This window comes from Sebastes umbrosus, chromosome 8 (assembly GCF_015220745.1).
Source record: "Sebastes umbrosus isolate fSebUmb1 chromosome 8, fSebUmb1.pri, whole genome shotgun sequence".
Classification (NCBI taxonomy): domain Eukaryota; kingdom Metazoa; phylum Chordata; class Actinopteri; order Perciformes; family Sebastidae; genus Sebastes; species Sebastes umbrosus.
Genome location: NC_051276.1, coordinates 15,900,261 through 15,924,526, shown reverse-complemented (window position 1 = coordinate 15,924,526; position 24,266 = coordinate 15,900,261). Strand labels below are relative to the sequence as shown.

General features: G+C 38.9%; 1 protein-coding gene across 2 annotated transcripts; it reads right to left on the bottom strand.

The window, feature by feature from the left end:
• Positions 1-887: 887 nt before the first annotated feature.
• Positions 888-23,783, bottom strand: si:ch211-225b11.1 (uncharacterized protein LOC561694 homolog). 2 transcript variants are annotated; one of them, XM_037778270.1, is made up of 13 exons: positions 22,687-23,783; positions 20,537-20,671; positions 15,833-16,043; positions 14,507-14,639; positions 13,685-13,819; positions 12,492-12,595; positions 11,617-11,741; positions 8,677-8,789; positions 7,174-7,314; positions 6,948-7,047; positions 6,052-6,152; positions 5,796-5,963; positions 888-4,328 (listed from the first exon to the last, which is right to left on the bottom strand). In XM_037778270.1, the coding sequence occupies exons 1-13, from the start codon at positions 22,886-22,888 to the stop codon at positions 4,215-4,217; spliced, it is 1,782 nt and encodes a 593-aa protein (XP_037634198.1). In that variant the 5' UTR covers positions 22,889-23,783; the 3' UTR covers positions 888-4,214. The 2 variants fall into 2 exon arrangements, with proteins under 2 accessions (XP_037634198.1, XP_037634199.1); XM_037778271.1 differs by lacking the exon at positions 22,687-23,783 and adding an exon at positions 18,195-18,314 and having other exon boundaries at positions 20,537-20,673.
• Between the last annotated feature and the right edge of the window lie 483 nt (positions 23,784-24,266).

The window sequence follows — 24,266 nt, the reverse complement described above, 5'->3', positions numbered from 1 at the left end:
ATCTAATAGTAGGAAAAATGACAGCAGCAAATCACACTGTAGTATTAAGTGTTTTTTTTCTTGTTTTTTTTAGTATATCATGTATGGAGACACCAATATGCTCAAAGGGAATGCTGTGCTACATTCTTGCTTTCTGCCATATATATATATTCCAATATATATTTGCATAATCATCCTACCCTTTTGTTAACTATATTTAAAGTTAAAAGTTTCAATCTGGGGCACTTTGAGAGCAAAATTAGCAACATTAAGAGCCAAATAAACAATGTTATGCTCAATTAAATCATAAACACATAAACACAAAAGTGAAGCCAAAACGTTTCCATCACCAGCTGGTGACTAGCTGTTAGTTTAGGAAGCGCTTGATTTGATATGCTGCACAATTTTCTATGAACAGAACGCGCATTATAAAGGTCAATATTGCAGGCGATCGTGTTCAATTAAATGCGGGAAGCCAAAATCGTGATCTCGATTAATATTCGATTAATTGTGCAGCCCTATTAAGAAGAATGTTGTTTTCAACACAGTCATTGTGAAAAGTTGTATTCAGTGTTGTATGCATTAAAATAGAAATACAAAACAAAGAACCTCCAGAGTTAAAATTGTAGGAATAAAGGAATAGAGCATCTTTTTTTTTCTTCTTTTTATTGCTGTCAAACTGCAAACACGTGTGTTGCTTGAATTTCCCCCATGTCGAAATATTTTTGTGACCAAATCATTGAAAGCTCTGCAACAAAATAATTGATTTCAGATATTTATGAGGCACAACAGTACAACAAATCTAGCAGTGTGAGTGCATTTAATTTTTTGCTGCTATGCTGCCACCCAGTGACTCTCTGAGGTAGTGATCCAGATGGTATTTGCAGAGTTATTCACTGACACCAGAGCAAGAATGAAGGCTTTTTATTTAACAACATGTTAAGACACCACAAGTCAACACAGCAACACAGTAAAAATATGATAAATATAGTAAGAAAAATTAAACATAGTCACCGATATAAAAAAATCAACATTAAATTCAGTAAAGAGATTTGTAGGATTTTGTTTGACATACATAAAACACGAGAAAACACATGTTTGTGTCTTCAATTTTTTTTAAAAACAATCCATCTTACAAATATATAGTTGTTTTGCATAAAGGCTGATCAGCATGTTCACTGTTACAGTGTGAACGGGAGAACTGTGAGAGCAACATCATGAAACCAAAACACATAACATAACAGCATTGAGTCACAAATTTTAAATGTGCTTGTGTATAATGAGAGATATTTGAAATGAGGGATGAGCAGTCTTGTTTCGTGGAGCAAAGAGAGTTTTCATTCAGCCACAAACTGCAGCAGCAGCTGACTTCACTGATCGAGAGGATCACCTGAAACGTATCCGTGAAATCAGCAGGTGTGTTTGGTTGAGATGAAAACCGACATTGTCAGCACATCATCGGTTGCGTAACTCCCTTTTTTCAAATAACCCAGATTTAATTGTGTTAATAGCCCATTATATTACTGTATTTAGTTCATATTAAAAGTCCAATTACTAAAAAGTGTAAACAGTGACTTATTATGTTGTACGGTGCTTCTAAATCATCTATTACATTTTAACAGTTGATTCATTTCATGACATAAAGTAAAATAATGCAGCTTTCAACAACAACATATACAGTTTAAATAAAAGTTTTGGTTGTCAAATTCAATATAAATCATTAAAAACAAAACTTTTTCACAAAAGGCACTTGAGGCAGGTAACATTAAGTTTCATGAGGCTTCTCTTTATAAGTTTTTAAGCCTCACATTAATTATTGTTTTTCTTGCACAAATATGAAAACAATTACAAAACTGGAGTGACAGCATTTCTTTTAGGTGTAAAATGCACATATCATTGTTGAGAAAAGTAGTAAATTGTTCCTTGCATCATTTTAAAATCATATTCAGGTGTTTTTATCAAAGCATGTTTTCAGTACTTTGGATAAAAGGCACTCCTGAATGAGGGGTTGTTTGATAAGCTACCTAGTGAGACAGAAAAGGCCAATAACTCAATATCGGGCGCAACATTTTAGACAATCTTGCAAGAAAGTGTGACTTTCTCAGTTACGCATAATCTCCTCCGGTCATTTCCAGTCGAGGTAGTTCGTCTACATAATATATCAACCCAAAGCTTACACTTCAACTTACAGTTCAACACTGACTGAGACAGAATTTGGATCTGGTACAATCTCTCTTTATACTAAGCGTTGACGTCAAGACAAGAGGTCAATCATTAAAAAAACCCATTACTTAACACTAGTGAACAATCTCAAAGTTAAAGCTTGAGTTAAAATAAATAAGGCTTCCACCAAAGTTAACTTTTTGGCTTCCTTCTCTTAAGAAGTGTGAGATAAGACAGTCAGTATTTAACTGCAGGTTTGGGTCAATAAAGTATGGAACACTGAATGGGGAGTCGCCAGACAAGTGTTGCCCTCCTCAAGATAATCTACCCTCATTATCGACCCTCATTAGCCCAATTCAGCTTTATGGAAGCAGATCAAAGGCACCATTTATAATCTCCAAAACTCTTGTGAGTCGCCTGCTCCAAGATAGTTCAAAATAATGTCAAATGCATTGCTTAAAAGAACATTAACTCGTTCCTCAGCCTGTAGAGATTATACGAAATCCCAGCACTGATTATTTGAGCTCAGTACACATCGGTACAACATTAACCCGCCACCTGGATCACATCACTCACAAATGACTCTCTCTGAAGCTCTGCAGCAAATGCATTGGAAAAAAAAACAATCATGACACAATGCATTTAAGAGAAATTCACAATTGAAATGCATGTAAAGAATGTAATTTGAACTAAAATGGTATTTGTCTGGTTCTGTTATGCTTCTAGTTTGTATTTGATCACTTCTGCTCATGTGTGTTCATGTGAAGGCTGTTCAGGCACTGGGAAGTTAAAATATCTCCAAACACTCAGTGTCTACATCTCCCCTCTATTCAGGCTGAGACTCAAGCTGCGTCCCAGTTCAGAGGCTGGATCCTCTGAAGGACCACCTGAACCTGCAGCCACTCAGGTCAAAACTAATGATGCATTCAGGCGCTCCACGTCAATCATCAAGTCAAACATTTTTAACTTTGTACAGACAGCTGCCCCCAAATGGGGAATGACGTGTAAAAGACGGTGACACACTAGAACAAGTTTCGTAACACTTGAGTTTAGAAAGTTTCACAAGACCGACAACTAGCAAACAGTGTTAAAGGGTAACGGTAAATATATCCATTGAACTTTTTTAACTTTTCCTGTTATGTCTGGGGATTAACAATACAGCCAGGCTGCTATCAAGAACAAACAGTGAGAGGTTATGTCTAGCTTATACTACAGTATCTACACATTGCAGTGCTTCTTATTGCTGACCGCCAAAGCAAATACTCAAATTTCTCAACTTTACATGTAGATGAGGATTGCCTGAACGCTACATTAATCAACAGAACAGCACAATGTTTTACAGATTTAAAGGCCACAAAGATAACTCTGGTTGTGGACGCCAACATTTAGGCCAAAGAAGGCTGCATTTCCCTGCTGTGTTTGGAGGAGACTTTCAGATGGGACTCTTCAGCCCCTTTATGACATATTTGATTAAGAAAAGTGGCCTTTAGGGGTTCACTCTATAGATATTATTAAGCTAAGTTTATTAAGTATTAAGCTAAAAAGTTAATAAGCCTCTGAATGTCTCAAATGTAGATATATAATACACTCTTATTTACACGTTGCAAGAGGAAACATCATTACATACACTAAATATTTGTACTGATTAATCAACCACAGGGGAGGAGATAATCATTTAAATGTATCTTGTTGTCTTTGGTTGGAATGAGCACCTGCATAGTCAAGACAGGGGAACATAATCACTCATCATATCTTAATTAAATTAAATTAACCTTTAGTAGGTGGACAAAATCTCAGATTTTCATTATACACTTTGTACAAAGTACAAAGGATGTTTTCATACTGTTGAAGTCAACTGTAGCTTGAGTTTTTAAAGTACTACAAATGTACAGTGGGCGTAAGATACAGTAACGAATCCATCCTTTGGTAGAGCAAATAGGATAAAATTATAATTTTATGATAGAAACTTAAAGAATGTGTATCCATCACTAAACAGTACCCTTGATTAAAAAACCCTATCACAGGGTTTGGTATGCAGAGACGCACAGACGTGGCCTTGGCAGTATTCCTGGTCATGCCACTGAAGTAAACAAGGTTTCAGACGCTGGGTTGTCTAGGTTTTGTTTTTCTGGCAGGGGATCCTCAGCATCCAGGTCTATTTTGGAAATTATCGATGTTTTAAGTCGCTGAGGGTTAGAGAAGGCAATATTTTAGACACAAACCTTTTACAAAACTTTGTTTAAGCACATCTGGTCAGCTCAGGCACAAAGAGAGAAAAGGACAAAAGAGTTAGACTTATTTCTCGTCCACAAGTATTAGCTATAGCCCCAGCTCTGCACATAACACTCTAATATCTCCTGTTAGACGTTTCAGCCACATTAGTGTTGTGACTGTACACAATGTTGGTCTGTTGGTCCACTACTTTGAACCAGACTAAAATATCTTATCAACTATTGGATGGATTGCCATGACAGTTTGAACAGACATCCATGTACCACAGAGGATGAAGACTATTGACTTTAATGTTTTCATTCAGTACTTTGGTTTGTGACCAAACACCTGCAAAACTATGACATTCACAGATATACAGGACATATTAGGGCTGTCCCGAATACCATTTGTTTGGCTTCGGTGGGAAATATTCAAAGGTATTCGAAGCTTTGCGGCGCGACGAAGCAGGCTGACATGTTCTTCTGTCTGTCAGTCTGTCTCCATCTCCCCTGTTTCAGTCACCGGGACAAACTGCCGCACTACTGCACACACACACACACCTCTACACACCACAAACAGTGATATCCGTCTGAGAATAACTAATAATATTTAATGTTGAATATAAGTAATGAATAATGTTGTGGGATTATTCCTTATTTCATGGGCTACTTGGGGATTTATACATTATGATTACATACTACGAAAAAAAGCATTAGAACTGAATTAGAGGTCGACTACCATAGCAACGGTCAAAGCTTCATAAAGATTCGGCTAAGCCCTAATATATACTTTGTGTTTTGTGCTAATTAACAAATGTTGCATGCTGACACTTGAAACTAAGATGGTAAACTTTATGCCTGCTAATCATCAGTACGTCAGCATTGTAATTGTGAGCAGATTAGCATTGCTGATGTTAGCATTTAACTCAAAGAACTGCTGTGCCTGTAAGTACAGCCTCACAGAGCCGCTAGCATGGCTTCAACCATTTAGTCTTGTTTAAAAGTGCAGTGTGTAGGATTTGGTGGTATCTAGCGGTGAGGTTGCAGATTGCAACCAACTGAAACATCTCCCATGTGCCAAGCGTGTAGGAGAACTACGGTGGCCGACGTGAAAAGGTGAAAACGCGAATGGCCCTATCTAGAGCCAGTGTTTGGTTTGTCCATTCTGGGCTACTGTAGAAACATAGCAGCCGGCTTTGTGAAGAGGACCCGCTCCATATGTAGATATAAACGGCTCATTTTAAGCTAACGAAAACACAATTCTTATTTTCAGGTGACTATACACTAATAAGAACATACTTATTAATAATATATTCCATTTCTGCCAATAGATCCCCCTAAATGTTCCACACTGTTCCTTTAACCTATCATGGTAGAGAAGCACCTGAAGAACGATACACATGCTTCATTCATTTATGTCTGAATAATGACTCTGGTACTCACCTGAAGAAGTGAGCCTTTGTTGCTATAGATCTCTTGAATCGCTCCAAGTGGGATCCACACTATGGAGACCAGTGAGACGCCCCAGCCCACACCTTCAGCCCATCCTGGGTATGAGTACTTCCCATAGTGAGCAGGAGTGTACTGGACGATGCTGGACATCAGTATACACTATGAAGGGAAAAGGATAGTCTTAAAACCATTTTAAATAACCATCATTATTCATATTACTGTACAGACACTCCTCTTTAAACCTCACCAGCACCAATAGAGGACAGAGCAGCAGCCAACAGACACGAAAGTAAATGAATGGAGTTTTTCCTTGCATCCTCTTGATCATGGTGCAGATACCTGGGACACCTGATGGAAAAAGACAAGAGCTGATTGAACACTTAAGATAACCACTAATTTAGATGTTTAGAATTCTGTTTAATAATTAACCAGCCACAGCAAATCCTGGTAGCTTAGAAGCCTAAAACCATAAACAGGACATCTAGGTTTGAATCAGTGGGCTACCTCCGGGTCTGAAAAGTGAAGCCAAATGCTGAAGTGCCTTAAACTTGCATTCTTTCTAACAGCCAGCAGGGGGCGACTCCTCTGGTTGCAAAAAGAAGTCTGATTATATAGAAGTCTATGAGAAAATGACCCTACTTCTCACTTGATTTATTACCTCAGTAAACATTATAAACATGAGTTTATGGTCTCAATCGCTAGTTTCAAGTCTTCTTCAATACAGCATGATGTTCATTTAGTAAATTATGGTCCCATTTAGAATCAAATAGACCATAAAGCAGGGGATGCTTTAGGGCGTGGCTACCTTGTGATTGACAGGTCGCTACCACGGCGTTGTCCAGTCTGGGAGTTGTCAGTGTTTTTGTCTTACAAATTTAACCCTTTCACAGTGTGTTCTCAGTTCATGAAAGTTAATTGTAATATTTTGGTCACCTAAAATGTCTTATTCAGTGTTTGGTTGTACTTAGCTCCGCCCTCTCGCGTCACTTCTGGTTGCAAAAAAACAAGATGGCGACGGCAAAAATGCTGAATTTAAGATTTCAAAACCGTAGTCCACAAACCAATGGGTGACGTCACGGTGACTACGTCCACTTCTTATTTACAGTCTATGGTTTGAACTTATGAATGTTATATGGATCTTACCAAAGATCCAGCAGACAGCGACAACTTCAAAGAAAGCCAGGAACATGAGGGAGACCACAGCGGTGTAGTGGTCCATCAGCTGAAACACATAGATACCTCCCTGTGCAGGAAGGAGAAGAGAGAGAGGCCAAAATGGTAAAACCGTCACTAGTGATACAACTGTTGCCCCATGTAGGCTACCAGGTTTATCTTAGAAGAAAAAGAGTTTTGCTGTTACATACTGTACCTTGGTTACATGAGGAATCCCCAGGATAAAGCCAATGATGCACACGACCAGGGTCAACAGCTCTTCTCTCTTTAGAAAAGCCAGAACTTGGGGGCCAAACTCGTCTTTTATGAATGTAATAGCCACTTCAACATTGGCGAACTGTGGCACACAGAGAACACATGCTGCGTTTTAAAATGTATGTTTAGCAAATGTTAGCATGCTAACATGCTGAACTAAGATGGTGAACATTATACCTGCTTGTTTAGCAGGTATAATGTTCACCATCTTAGTTCAGCGTGTTAGCATAGACTGTATATAAAGATGGACGACATGACAGCTCCTCAAAAGTGAAGCCAAAACATCTTGATCGCCCCCTGGTGGCTGGCTGCAGTAAAGGTCATAAAGCCTGCCTCCTCCATGTTAGTGGATGGGACATGGGCCAAAATAAAGTCAAAGTACACGTCAAATTAATTTTCCCAAAGACAGTTTCTGTCATTTTATGTAGTTCTTATCAAGCTGATGTATGTTAAAGTGTTAATTTTTCTGATACGTTTGGTTTTAATGAGTCATTTGATGCTATAAAAAGGGGGTGAGACGTCATGATTGACAGCTGTGAGTCTCTCTCGCTAACAAGCTGCGGCCATGCTCAGCTCGCAATTAGTTCAGGCGGGTGTGTGATCAGGACTTCAATTCTACAGATCCACCGCCCAATGACAACTGCGCAGACTCTGGCTCCAAATGACGTCAAAATCTCAAGATGGAACTCCCTTATCTGGGATATTTTGGCTTCACGTCTGTACAGTGGGAGGAAGTGGAGACGCGTCGTCCATCTTTATATACAGTCTAAACATCAGCACTTAAGCACTGTCATTGTGAGCATGTTAGCATGTTAGGTAGCATTCAGCTCAAAGCACCGCTGTACATACATACAGGCTCACAGAGGCGTTGGCATGGCTGTAGACTCTTGTTATTTGATCTGGTTGGATGGCCTGTTCATCTTTTAGCAAAGGGCAAAATGAATGAGATATCGATCACCTGAACTCACTCACGATTGTACTATAATTTAACTATACTTGTACCAATATATAGCCTGACCATTTTAAATACACATAAACTTCTGGGAAAGGAGTAAAATAGTTAATTGTACCAGTAAAAATACAGGGGAAAAATAATCACATAATAATCACAATCATTCTAATGGATATTTGTACATTTATGCTAGTTAGAGTCTGACAGTCAGTTAGGTCTATTTTGACCACACATGCCTCCTAAATTGTAAGTGAGTAATCATGTCCATGGCCAAAAGCTGGACACAGTTAGGTAAACAGTAACAGTGAAATGTTGGAAAAGCCTGGATGTGCACAGTTGTGAAAAGCGGGAAAAAATCTTGTGTAATTTTTGGGACTACATTAGTTGAGTAAGGATAACATCCATTTTGGTTCTATATCCCCATGAGCATGCCGTCCTCCTGACAAACTAAAGTCAGGTCACTGTGTTTATATGAGTGTTAGAGATGTTTACCTGGCTGTCCAGGCCCAGACACAGCAGCATAAAGAAGAACAGAGGGGCCCACAGCTGATAGGCAGGCATGGTGGAGAGGACTTCAGGGTACACAACAAACACCAAACCAGGACCTGAAACATGATACAGTAAAAGTAGTTTTAGTACTATAAGATGCAAATGTACACAAATATACACAAATTCAGCTGGTAGCTGCCAAGAATTACACTTCAGTTTGTGTACAGACTAAACAGATATTATATGTTTATGAGATGTGCTAATAAACGGTCTTTGTTACCTTTGGACAGAGCCAGGCTAGCTACCCCCAGTTTACAATCTCTTCAACTTGTGTTAACCACAGACCCTATTCCAGGCATCCAACTAAAAACCTATTTAAAGAACCCACTGACTTCTAAATGAGGTAACCAGAAGTGCAAAATTGCTAACTCATTTTCGGGTTTTAGGACTCATTCCTGCAGCAGTCTATTGCAGCAGTGGTTTTTATCTTAAACCAGGTATTGTTTTGTAGAAACAAACAAAAAAAAATGTCGCCAGAAGTCACTATGTGGAGTTTAACTAAAGATTGTATAAAACAATGTATTTCGCAAAGGGATGATCATGACCTTTTGCTGAGGGAAATGAGAAAACTAAATGTACACCACCATAATATGACATAAATCACCTGTTGGCCTGATCTCATAGTACATTCATCTGCAGCTCACCGAAGCCAAACGTGTACCAGTTGGGCTGAACCTTTTCTAAACAGCTAAATTGGCAAAATACTAAATAACTAACATAATTACAGTCCCATTTAGTTTCTTCACAACCACTTGTTTTTTCAATTACTGGTTGAATAGGTTACTGGGATATGTTGTAGGACCAGTTAATTTCGTCTTGGCGCCAGACATGAGGTGTTAAAGAGCACCAAGGGATACTATTTCATGGCGAGACCAAACAATACTTTATTGAGCTCTAAGGTTAATAAAGAATGAATGATGGCGTGAGTTACGGCTACTGGAGTTAGATTAATTAGTGTTACCTTGTAAATTATGTATCCAGAGAATTTCATCTTAACAGTCTTTGCTTCAAAATATATATTACAGCACAGCAATAAACCTGATTTTGTTTATTGTTAGTTTGGCATTTAAACATAATGCAATGCTAATGTGTAGTGTGATTGCAGCAATCCCATTAATTCCCCGCCTGCAGTGTCGGGGTTACTGTCCTGAAACTCAAACACTGAAAGGATTTCGAAGTATTTCTTTTCAAAAGAAAATACAGTGATTGGCCAACAGCAAATGTAACCATGATCAGGAAGGTCAGTTGAGGTAGTCGCCATTTGATGGATTGGTCAGAGCTGGCACGGGTATAGCGTTTTATCACCTCACAGGATCCTTATCTGAACCAGGGGTGGAACACAAGTTGTCTCTGTTTTTAATAATGCATTGCCTTAACTGACAAACCTCCTGCTCCGATGTTATTTGAGCATTCGGTTACTGAAGCCAAAACTCCTTCCGTTTTTTTTGTTATTGTTTTTTTCATTCAGGTAACCTAAAACCCTCTTATCTCAACTCACCGCTGATCCAGACGTCTCGCATCTTTGGTTAAGGGATTCACATGTCACTACACACACACACAATAAAGTTGTGCTCATGTTGCAGCTACATATGGCGGTAATTCATAACAGCTGCACAACACATGCAAACTGCACGTGATTATCATAAAGTGGGCATGTCTGTAAAGGGGAGACTCGTGGGTACCCATAGAACCCATTTTCACCACTTTGAAAAAGGCCATGGCAGGTTTTCCTCGCCAAAATGTAGCCAAAGTTTGGAGCGTTATTTAACCTCTGTAATGGCAATTTTCATATCTGCAGTTTAACACTGTACCTTTAGATAATCTCAGGGCCTCACATGTTCAACTTCGTCACCATAGGACAGTGACCTGACATTTTAGTTCTCTGTAACTGCAAACAACAGATTGCTGAAATACTTGTTATGTCTTGTGATGCTCTGTTGTCTGCTGTGTGCTGACGCATTGATATACTTTCTATCCTTCTCTTCTTTTCTTCTTTGCACTTATCTTCGTGTTATGCTTTAAATGTATAAATACTGACTACTCTTTGTATTCGGGGCTCTCTTGCCACAGTCCACAACAGGTGTCTGTGCTCGTGAGTCCATCTGCAGATGCTTTACTTATTAATGTATGCTTTTTTATTAAATTCACTGAAAGACAAGTTGTTACCTTGGTTTGTGTCTTGTTTTAACAGAAACTGCCACCACACCGCTTTCGTGACAAGTTGTATGACATGGTTGGTACCAATGGAAACCTTAAGATTCATATGATGCCAGTATCTTCACTCTAGCTTTAAAACTGCGCCCGCTACAACCTCCGAAATACCGATTGCAATAATACGTTAAAGAAATGAGTGGCGTTATTATCGTGTTAACTTTGACAGCCCTATATATATACAGTATACAGTATATATTTCTCGTATGGGTCAAGCTCCAAAAATACTGGATTCTACAATTCCCATAATGCAACTCAATAGCGTCTTTCAATAGACCTTCCCTGCCTCCTAAATGTCCACTTCTTTCAAACCCCACACATCCAGTTAGTAATGCAGGCTTTACCCTAATGGCACCATCAGACTTAATTTTGTTTAAACTTACAAAGCTTCTCCACAGCCACAGAAGACATTATACATTATACAGGCTGAGTAGTACTCCTCAAGATGAGTAAACTGAACTTCACGTGTAAAATCAGTGGAGTGTCGCTTTAAGAAACTGCACACGTCAAATATTCAAAGCAGATGTGCACATATGGAAATCTGTGTCTTGTTTTGCCATGGAACGAAGAAAATGTCCATCTCTATTTCTGTAACATGACATCCCTTTTGTATATCACATCAAGGCAACAATAAAACAAAGCAATGAGATTGTGGTGCGGCTTGATGCTTACCATCTGTAGCTATGTTGTCCACTGGAAGGTTATGTATAAAAGCCATGTAGCCGATAGCTGAGAAGATCACAAAGCCAGCCAGGACACTAGTGAATGTGTTGGCTAATGATACAATTAAAGCATCCCTGGGAGAGAGGGAGGACGAAATAAACAATGTTACTACAGTTGCAGTGTCCAAGAAACTTAGGGAAACAAAGGTAGATTATGAAGCAGACATTTGATTGTCAAGACAGCTGTTTTAAGCTTTTGTGCTGGATCAACAAGCTCTCAGTTTTTCAGAAATGATTGTAAAAATTTTAATAAAAAGTGTCTCTGGCAGGTACATATTGTAGGGAATTTAAGGTTTTCTGGTATGGTGTGCTGAGGCCCTTCTTGTTCTACAATGAAACTAGTAATTTCCTTTCAAACTTTCTCAGTCTCTCGCTGGTCGACCGGTGTTGAGTCTAGCAGACAGGGTTCATTTCATTTCTCTGTAACCTTTCTAGAGAGGAGCTGAAGCTTATACCCACACAGGAATCACAAGAAATGTAGAAAGAGAAGACCAAATTTGAAGCTTCTCCCATAAACAATGTGTCCTCTTTGTTTGTCTGCTGCTGCAGGCAAAACGGCCGTATGGAAACACAGACAGCTGAGAGCACTGCTGTTCAACTCGCAGCACATTTTCAAGTTTATAGTGGAAGGTCTTGGAGTAATTTGTGGTAAAGGGTAAATATTATTGTATTTTTAGACGAGCGAATCAGTTGTATTTTTGGAAGTATGTGATGATGCCCTAATATGTACACTGAGGGAACCAATGAGAAACCAACACAGTTGTTATTGATAAGATGTTCATAGTCAAACATACAGCTTTTCCAAACAGAGTATTAAATCCTTACCTGAGAATGTTGTTGTTGAACTTGTTGTAACTGGCCATCGAAATCATTGAGCCAAATGCTATTCCAAGGGAGTTAAACACCTGGGCGGCTGCATTAACCCAAACCTATGAAGGAGATAAAGGAGAGCAGAGGATTAACTTCCGTGTAGTTTCATTCAATTGAGTTTTTAAGGCCCTTTTTACTCTGAGTGATGTGGTCTTCCAAGAGCAAAACATTTTTCGAGTGTGTTTGAGTGTTTTAGCAGGTTTTTCTTCTCAACTTCAACGTTTTAATTTTTTTTTATAGTAAATTTAGGCTTTTCTGTCATCCAACGTCCATCAGTAAATACTATGCAGCAGTAAATTTTGTTGCAGTAAGTCAACTTGTGTTCTAGATAAAACAGGCGGGCACACTGAACAACAGAGTGTGTTTACCCCTGCGACCGCTAGCAGCCCTCGTCCCATGTCATGTTGCTTTTTCATACGTCAGCAGACTAATTCGCCTGATCTTTGCGGGTCTTTAGACTGCTATGGAAACGCAAACAACAATGGGCAGAAGGAGCCTTTTAGTTCCTTGAAAAGTAGTCCCGAGGCTAAAACTACCAGGAACTTCTTGGTGGAAAACCGGCTTATGTGTTATTTTTCAATGCGCAGGATCACTGCAGTTAACATTTACAGTACTATACCTACATTTAGCAAGTATCCAGCTTTCTTGTTGTTGCACTACTGAAGGGTCAAGAAAGACTCAGCTATAGCCGGTCCAGACTATTCAGAGAGATTTGAAGCTCCTGCTCAGGATCTAGTTTAGTTTTCTGTCCTGAAATTTTATTCTGGCAGCTGTCCCTAAAATCTTCAAAGCCAAATTCTTCATTTTCTAAGATGTCCTGCGTTCACCCTAAGCTGTTTATTGAGTGCAATGACCTCTGCCCCTCTTGCAGTTCTGGCTTTTGCTGAGTTTGAAGCTTAAGCAAACACAAGACAAGAGCCTACTCTCTGAAAACAGAGGCTTCCATCTAAGATGATGAATGATATTTGCATTAAATCCCCAGCTCTCTGACATATAGAGACAAGTTAAATATAAATTTGATACCGTATGAGATAATAATTAATTTGATTTAAACAACTAAAAGTTGGTTTCAACTATCTGATGCCAATGTGTAACCAAAGTCTCACAGGTTAGCCTACTTTTTCACCCATTCATTAACAGAGTCTCACCTTCACTTCAAACAGTTTGCCCCAGACAGGTGTCACAAAGTAGAGGATACCATTCTTGGCTCCAGGAAGCTGCACATTATTGATGAGCAGGGCAAACAGGATGAAGTACGGAAATACAGCAGTGAAATACACAACCTGTGTGACACAAAGAAGCAGAAATTGACTAATGTGTGGGTTTGTTGTGTAAATGAGGTTACAACAGTTGAGCTACTGTGGCCTGTTTTCAGTGATTCCTGTGAGGATGATTTGTGTTTTCCATTCAAGGAAATAGCTCGAGGTTTTTTTTATCAAGTCAGATAAAACTTTCCAGTTGATGAATTACTGCACAGTATAGCACATAAAATTGTAAAAGGATTGCAATTGCTGGTAGACACCCAATTTCAAAGCTTGTCTCTGGCCGAGCAAACATGCTTGTTTTGAATCTGAAGCTTGAGTGTTATACATGAAACTATATTTATCTGCTTCATGAGTAAGCAACAAAAGTATCAACCCAGTCTCACGGGAAGGCGTATAAATAGCACGACATTACAACGACATTCCTCGTGTCATGAGGATACATTTTAGGCTTTTCGCGTATCATTAGGTTAGTTAGGTTGAGGCAACAAAAGCATTCACTTAGGTTTAGGAAAAAACGTCATGGTAAGTACATAAAATAAGTAAAATATGTACCATAACAACATAAGTGCAGAAAACACATCACAAACTTCACTAAAAATACGTGACAAACGTCATTAATGTAATGTCAGAGGACAAAGAATTGCTCACACAAAGAATGGGACCAATTAAGTATAATTGCCACTATGCATAAACACATTTTCTGACCTTGCCAGTGGATTTGATTCCTTTAAATATGCATAAATACACGATGACCCAGGAAAAAATAAGATAGCCAAATAGTTCCCAGCGAATGCCACCAGATTCTTCAATGCCATTGGTTTTCTGCAGAAGTCTGTGACTGGAAAAAAGGAAAAAAAAGTGTGAAAATACAAATAGCAAGTGATTCCCATTACTGTATCCTTAAAGCCCCGGAAAACAAAGCTCAGCTAATCTGCTTCATCAGGACTGTTTGGGTGAGGTTCGGTCAGATTTAATTGAAAAACAACCCTACAATTGTCAACAGATTTCGTTGCTAAATCCTGATTGGTGTACAAAAGTACGTGACATCACGTTCAATGGGAAGAGCACAGACAAAAACACTACATAACCACACAATTTGACTGTTATCAGACCATTAAATAGGCGTTATTGGTCGCTATAAGTACCATAGATGCGAGTCACTAGGGGCCTACTACGCCTACTATGTTAAAAGCAACACGTTCTAACACGTAAAACTGAATGAAACGCCACGTTTTGAGCAGAAACAACAACTTCTTTAGGTTTAGGCAACAAAACCACTTAATTAAGTTTAGGATCAATTTCCCCCGACCTCCTCCCAATTTAGAGTTTCACGTTGTCTATACTAACGCCTGACTGCTGCTTCTGCTACTGTCATAATTATAACGGTCATTAGAGGTCGCTATCATCTCCTTTTATACCTTCTTTCTACCATCTACCATGTGAATAGATGATAAAACCTACTAGTAGGTGTAGTAGGCCCCTATTGACCCACATCTATGGTGCTTATAGCGACTGATAACGCCGGGGGGAGAAAATCTAATATCACGTTATTTTTGACTCTCGATATCAGTATTGCGACAATATTGTAGGGTTGACTATTGGTGCTTTTACAAAATATTTACACAATGAGATTATTGATAAATAATTATCAGTAATGAGGATATAATGACTAAGTGGGTAAAGGCAAATAATAGAACAGCTAGAACAGTCTGGTAAGTCCAGAAAAGGGCATCACTTTACCATAATGCAGAATTTAAAACCAGGAACAGACAACACTTATGCCATATTAGGATATTACAATATCCAAAAATCTAAGACGATATCTAGTCCCATATCACGATATCGACATAATATCGATATATTGCCCAGCCCTACTATTTAATGACTAAAAACTGTATAAGCGGCTGATAACTCTCTCATGTGAAATAACCAAAAATAGGTTTTCAAGACCTTTAAGAAAAACACCACATGATTTTAGTGAGGGCTGTTTCCTCCAACTATATAGGTGGAGTATATTTCTATTATTCTCACTCAAAGAACTGTTGGCTGGCAGACTGCAGGTGGGTGGTGTTGCCGTGGAAACCGCTGGAGCAGTTTTCCACAACATTCCAGGTGTTGTTGCAGGAAGTCCACGGGAGGGTCGCTCCGAACGAGTTGAAGAGGTAGTAAAGTGCCCAGCTCATGAGCACATTGTAGTACGTGGAGAACACGAAGGAGATAACAACTGTGGCCAGACCAACACCTGCAGAGTGACAACAAGGGAGGGAGGACACAAAGTGAGGGACAACTCCACGCAAATTACACCATCTGTGGGGAGGAAGTTGTACACTTTACTTCTTAAAACTGTTATAAAATGTCTCTCATGCTCCATATTCTGCAGTGAAGTGTCAATTATTTGGGTGTAGGATTATGAGTGTAGTCTACATCCTCACGTAAAGATAGACAACAGAGAGGAGCCAGTATCGCGGGTTAATCTGGTCAGTGGTGGCCAAGATGACCTCAGGCAAACTCGGCCACAGATAAAAGGCATTCCTGGAGCCATGGATTAGAAATTCCACTGTGTCATTTTGGCCTGTGAATATAACCGGCTCTTGACCAAGCGGGTAAAGGCGAGATCAAAGTCCTCCAACAGATGTAAATTATTCAGTCTTTTAACACCTGTGGTTCTTAGCTTTGTATCAGATTAAGTTTGGGGTGTGTGTCTGTGTGTACCAAAGGTGTGTTTCTGTTTTTTACACCTGACTCCTCTTCGGGGAGAATTCAGAGCAATGACTCAGCTAAAGAGCTTGGCCTCTAGAGTAGGTAGAGGTACATTATTTTGCTCAAAGACATATCAGTATGGTGTGGACAGGGAGGATTAAACCTAAACCATTTTAAATACAGGAAAGTATCCTCTATAAGACACGCACTACTTTTTGTACTATCTGAAACGACAAAAACAACACTTTTAAATTCTGATATCAATACTTATAGCAATAGTTTGACATTTTGGGAAATATGCTTATTCACTGACTTGCTGAGAGTTAGATGAGAAGATCAAGACTATCTTATGCATGGTAAATGTGTAGCTGGAGTTAGCAGCAGGTTAGATTAGCTTGGCACAAAGACTGGAAACAGGGAAACAATTAGCCTGGCTATGGCCAAAGAATCTGCCTACCAGCAGCTTAAAGCTGCAGTCGGAAACTTTGAGCAAAAATGATAAAAAGTTATTTTTATAAAACTGTCACTACATCCTGACAGTATTGCATGACACAGATAATCTATGGAAAAAAGCATGTTCCTCTGTGTGTGTGACAATTCGCCCTGTTTGCGAGGGTTATGTGCCAGATATTCAATTTCTGACCTAAATGTCCTGGAGTATCAACTGTTTGCCAGGCAGCTTGTCCTGGCCAAGAAATAGTCAGGTACATACCTGTACATACCTCCCCTGTAATGGCGAAAGGTCATGTCATGTTTTTACTGAGCCACGCTACCTGTTTCCCCTGTTTCCAGTCTTTATGCTAAGCAAAGCTAACTGGCTGCTAGCCCCAGCTATATATTTCCCATACTGGGGTAGAAAGGCATCAACCCACTCATCTAACTCTCAGCAAGAAAGTGCATTTCCAAAAAATGTATTCCCGTTCTTGATCTTTTGCATCATAGCCATCTTTGTCCTTTGAGAATGATAGAGAAATGTTTTCTCGCTGACGGCAACACCGTCTGTTTTTCAGTAGAATATAAAAACTTTGCCTGCTGAAAACATTTTGTTCTACTCGTCGTTGTAGACTGGAATGCCATGCTCCGCTGGATCCAGTGTTGCTATCTGGTAAAATGGCTGAAAAACAGCTCTGTGTCATCATAATGACAGAACCAAAGGAAACTCGCTCTGAGCTCCAGGATCAGCTAGAATCACTATGTATGGTCCACGTTAAGCGCTCCTTCCTTTGTCATTGCCTGTTTGCCTCTTTCACTGTACACATCTAGCTTACATGGCTGACTGCTCCACTGGTACACCAGACACACTCCAAGGGGTTAAGTCATTTTAAACTGCCAAAACATATCAGTCTGCCGGAGTCAAAAACAAGGCAGAGCTGACAACGATGGAGGGAATCTATAATAGAGCTATCCTCTTCTGTCTCTTCTTTATTAGTTTATTACCCTGTCACGCCCTCACCTGTCCACTAGGTGCCCTCGCTGGGACAAATGAGACAATCAACAATGTAGTGACAGAAAATTTAACCAATTCAAATCATAGATTTATGTGCTGTGATTAAGCATACTGCAGTGAATTAGACATGAGCATATTTGTTCATTTGGGATAGATATTTGTGGGCACAGATCACAGGTACATCACAGCAAACTGCACTGAGTTGCACAGGGAAATCATTCAAATGAACATACAGAAAAAAACTACCTGCTTTTGGCCCTTGTTTAGCACAGAGCATTAACCAGGAAGAAATGAGTGATAAATCAAGGGAAGGACCCATACGTTTTGACCGGGTAGATAATCTCTGTCTTTAAGGAGATAAGAAAACTATGGAGACAAATTTTAAGTTAGAACAAGACAGACAGCATTTTCAATTCACACTCATTAGTATTGATTGTTGATGGCTGGGCTCTTGTTTGATCTGCTGTCACATTTCACTTCATTCATACATTTGATTACAATTTTGCAAATACCTCCTGGCGTGTATAATTTTCTTCAACGGCACTGTAAGCCTTTAAACAAAACAACCCATTACACGGATCCAGATGATTTGCCTGATGTTTAGAATTTGTTTAAAGAACTGATGTAGACTTGATGCTTCATGTGCCACATTTGACTTGTTTATCATTCAGATAAATCAAATCTAAGGTTATTCAGTTCTCGGTTGATTTAATGATTTCTTTCTTACTGATATACATCTCAATGTTCATTCAATTCCAGAGGATGTATGATTACAATTTCAAGATACAGAGGTGAAAAAAGACAGTGATTACAGCAGTGATTGAAATGTTCACTTGACAAGTTCCCATCCATCAACATGTGAAAACAATCCATTTATCAGACAGAAAAAGGGCAGATTTCATTTCAAAAAGGAAACAGAAAGCACTGATGTTTAGTCTGGATTTGGATCCAGATCTGCACCAAATCTACAGAGACAGATAAGCATGGGGTACCAGACACTTTCATTTAATCAAGAGCAGTAGGTCATGAATAGTATAGGGCGTGAGGTCATGTCCTATATAATAATAAATATATAATATATTATTAATAAATTAAGAAAGTATTTAAAAAACATTCCTGTTTTTAAAAAAAAAAAAAAATCACTTGCTTCTTGACACATTGCCAAACTTTCACCAAATCTCAGTGACCACCAATCAGGACCAACAAATAAGCCCAGAATAACAGAACAGAAATACCACTTTACTTGAAAAATGTGTGTATTATGTGTACTGTAAATAAGATTTATGCTGTACATGACACAGTGACTTCAAACTCTACAAGGCTACTGCACTACTACAGCTGAAGAGAAGGGCTTCGAGTATGGTGATAAGGAGAATTTTAGAGGTTTTCCAGTTTGGTAGGACCCACTAGTTTGGTCTGTTTTTCTTGTGTCTGTCACATGAACAACTATCACCACTCCTGGGGCGATTAAGAAAGGGGTGTCTGCACCTATGTGAACAAGTGCAAGATTACAATGCATTCCTATCTTACAGATGGATCTACTACACTGATATAATGTACTGCTGTTTGTTTGATTTTTCTTTGTATACCTGTGAGTCACCACGTATAGTTCCCTGCTGTTTGTTCTTACAACCACCTGTTGATGGGAGCAGCACTTGGGTTTTTGTAGAACTTGTACAACTACAAAATTGTGCACCAGTAACTAGCGCTAACTTTCACCTCATGTTTATTGCTGTAAATGTATTACATTTAATCAAGCCATCATTACTGCATGTAGGAACACCACTACAGTCTACTGCTTCTTTTCTTATTTCTTGTTTCCCAATCTATTTGGCTGTACAAGTTCTTTACCAAATATTTACATTACTGACTCACGCCCTAACAAACAATTGTTGTTGCATAGCTACAGTAATAACCTATTCTCTTCTTCTTTCTTTTATTTTCACTTTTTGCCGCAAATATTAAATACATAGAAATGTGTCCGCCTCTAATGAAATGTTTTGGATTAGTTGATAGGGCCACATTTATAAATCAGATGAATAGTTCAAAAAACATGGAGCTCTTTGTTTACATACTGTATCGATCAACTGGGATTTCAGGGACTGTTGGTTAATAATTCACTTTTTTGGGACCTAAATTTGGTCAACAATGGATTGTAGTATCATTTGTATGGTAACAACTATATAAAGAGATTAATATTACATGTTCAATCATTACAGTTACCACTCTCAAAATGTAGATAACCAAAAACAATGAACTCTCATTCCCTGACATACTTTTTCATGGTCTACTTTCTCTGTTTTTGCTTGATAAAATCAGAGTTGCAGGAACAATCTGATCTTATCTGAGTAAACACAAAGTTTTCTAAAGTTAATAGGGGACTCTATACAATTGACATCAGCAAAACACTGATCATTTGTGCCTGATGCATGTATACATGCAGCTGCTGGGCATTGACTTTGTATACATACTTCAATAGCAACATTGTCTCTTTGCAAGACTGTCGCCAAAAATGTGAAAAAAGGGAAATGGATCAGATGGTCATCCTCATCACATGAGAGGAGCCTTTGGCCTGGAGAGTCACTCACCTTTCAACAAGGGACAGATTTTGGCGAGAGCATGCACTGGCCCTAAACGTGTGTACTGGCCAATAGAAAACTCCATGAAGAGCAGAGGAATGCCACACAGGAGCACCATGATGAGATAAGGGACCATGAAGGCACCTGAATCACAAGAACAGAAAAGAACAGTGGGTGGCTGATGCTACCAGTACCTCCTGGTTATGTAAAATATTGAGATATACGATAGCTGTTGTGTCATAAGATAAAGCATACTTACTGTATAACGGGTTTTCTAATGACCTTAATACTGGTTAAACAATTATTAGAGCTTAAAAAGCTGTTACTGCTCAACACATTTTTATTTATAGATTGATGTATTTAATAAAAAAAAAAAACATAGACTGTATATAAGAAGTGGGCGTAGTCACCGTGACGTCACCCATTGATTTGTTGACTGACGTTTTTGCAACCACAAATTACACGAGACAGTAGAGCTTGGCACGACTGAACGCTGAATAAGAAATCTTCAGGCGACCAAAAAGGTTATAATTAACTTTCATGAGCAGAAAACACACTGAAAAGGTTAAAGTTCTAATGGTAGAGACCTGTCAATCACAAGGTAGCCACGCCCTAAAGCATCCCCTGCTTTATGGTCTATTTGACTCTAAATGGGACCATAATTTACTAAATGAACATCATGCTGTATTGAAGAAGACTCGAAACGAGCGATTGAGACCATAAACTTATGTTTACAATGTTTACTGAGGTAATAAATCAAGTGAGAAGTAGGGTCATTTTCTCATAGATAGAAGTCACTCCTTGCTGGCTGTTAGAAAGAATGCAAGTTTAAGGTTTAATCAAGTTTAATCAAGTGCTGGAGCTCAACAGCCACATGTTTCACAGTGAATTGTGCTGAGTCATTCTTGTTCACAACACAGATTATGTTACATGAACGAGAGATTTACTTCTATAATGCCTCTGTAGAATGATGACGTTAATAAACATACAGTTACCACATCTCTAACATGCCAGCTGCCAGTGTGTGTTTGGACACGCATGCAGGTGAACAGGGGAGGGACTCTTCATATTACCAGAAGGTGTGAATGTCTCCGCCTGTAATGTGTTAGCTCTATGTCAGACTTGGCAACCTGTGCAGGGTTACCTTGCCTCACATTGTGCTTGGATAGACTCCAGCCACCTACAACCCTGAACAAGATAAGTGGTTTACAGAATGGATGGTTGGTTGGCAAAAAAAATGTAAAGAATGGAAGATAAACACTAATTGACACGTGCTTCAATTTTAATTTCACAATAAAAGCATAATGGGGATTGTCATGCCTCACACTGGTTATGACTGAGACTATTCATTCTATGAAAAGGCATATTCATATTAGTCAGTTAATCCTGCATGTGACTGTTCTTCATGCTAAAGACTTGTGGGTTGTTTAAGGAACTTACTCACCCTAAAAAAGCTAAAACCTTTTGGCAGTCAGAATAGTAGGACATGGACATAAACTTAATGTTTGGCATATTATTGGTACATGGTCATTACTCGTGAATTACTGTATTTAATATACACTTTATTAGGCACAACAGTTTAATCTATTACAATATAATCTCAGCCAAAAACTTTTGTAATGTTCAGTTTTTGGTGTCAGAAAATAAATTCAACTACATGTTTATTACTGAGGTGATAGTTGAGAGTAGTGTTGTATATTATGTTGAGATTATATTTACATACATGAGGGGGCAAAATATGAAAACCACCTCTGAGTTGGAGCATATATAGTAGTATATTGGTAGTTTGGTTTATTTATTGACTAAACTGTTTTATATTTTAATAATGTATTTATTGTGTTGAGCTGAATGTGCTACTTATTTTGTACTGTAATTACCTTGTGCCTGTTTTACCTTTTTTCTTTTCTTAAAGCTTACAATGTACTTATAGGTGCAAATTGCAAATAAAACTCTTGAATCTTGAGTTTTGGTGGCTATACAACAGCAACGGCCCTCAAGTAGCCTTATGCAATATAAAGGGCTGTATATATTTGTATAACATTTGTATCTCTGACGAAGCTTTTCTCCCTTTTTTAATCCACTCTTACAGCCAGTTCACGTGCAGATCAGGATCATTACAGCCCACTAATCCTTGACCTGTGAGCCTCAGACAGCCTTACCTCCACCGCTGCTGTAGCACAGGTATGGAAACCTCCAGACATTGCCCAGTCCCACCGCGTACCCCACCGTGGCCAGGATGAACTCCAGCCGGCCGCTCCATGTGGGTCTCTGCCGCTCCGCACCCACAGTCTGCTCTGAGGGCTTCAGAGCACAATCCCTCTCACCAAGGGGGATCTTTTGATTTCCGGCATCGACCTCCATCGTGGTTTATTATGCTATGGGATTTTTTTTTTTTTTCAATTAATGGTGCTGCTCTATAGGCTACACTGGATCATACATCCAAAAGATAGAAAATCCGGTTATATTTACACCGACCTGACTGCATCAATTCTGTTTCATAAGCCCGGACCAGTAAATTATCCTCAGGTAAAAAAAAAAAAAAGTCTCGATGGTGGTCGATCTCATAAACTGAGACCGACAATAAACTTCCTGGACGTCTGGTTACCTACAATGATCCTCGGTTTTTCACTGAGAGCCTATAATAATAATAATGCGTCCAAGGACAGCCTCCTACAAACGACTGGAGACATGCACATGTGCAGCCCACCGCTTTTGTTCCTCATTCAGAAAATCCGGTTTTGTGTAATGTGACATAAGTGCAGATGTCCTTTCCATCCTTACTGCTCCTCCGGTCTGCTGTCAAGTCAGACAGTTTAAAGCACGCCTCTTTTCAAAATAAAAGCCTTGTTGTTGCAATAAAGCCCTGATGTGAACAGATGTGTCACGACATAAGTACGTTAATTCTGGCCATGAGGTTGCACTTTTCACAGACTGTTTGGTTGGCACTATCAGTCCCTTCAAGCACAGCACTTTGTGTGTGTGGAGTTGGCATGTTCATATGTGACTCTGCCTACATGATTTTATTTTATTTTATTATTATTGTGTCATGCATAAATAATTTGCCCTGGCCCAAAGGGGCTTACAAGACAGCATTATTTAGAAAATAAAGAAAAGACACAGGCAGAAACCAAAGTAGCTGTATAAATTACAAATAATAGACAAATAAACCATCCTGATGTTTTTTTCCAAGCTTTAGAAAACAAAAGTAGCCGATTTATAAGCATTCAAATTAAATAGCCATTCCATTTTGTCATCATCCGAGAACCAAAACATTTTGGGATTTTGAACAGACATTTAATTTATGATAGAAGTTTGTAACTCATCATAGTATGGACAATACAAAAGAAAATGTGATTCATTTTCCACTTCTCCTAACTCGCATACTTTGCACAACAATAGTTTTCAGCTACGACATATTGTATATAGTAAATGCCCCCAAAATGTGCTAATGTCAAGCCTGGATTAAAGTGGCAACTGGGAAAAACGGGCCAGTGGCCCGGGGACCCAGGCCCCCAGGGGTCCCTAGTGAGCTCCATGTCACTGTGTTTTGATTGGTTGTACATAATTTGATGATTTGCTAAATGATTTGCCCCGTGTCAAAATGTAGTTTAGATATGTGCACCATGAGCGAAATACAAACTGTAAATTGTGCTCAATCAAATCAGTACAAAGTAGGGCTTTCAAACAAATAAAATGTTTAATCACACTTAATCGCATGATAGTCCATAGTTAATCCCGA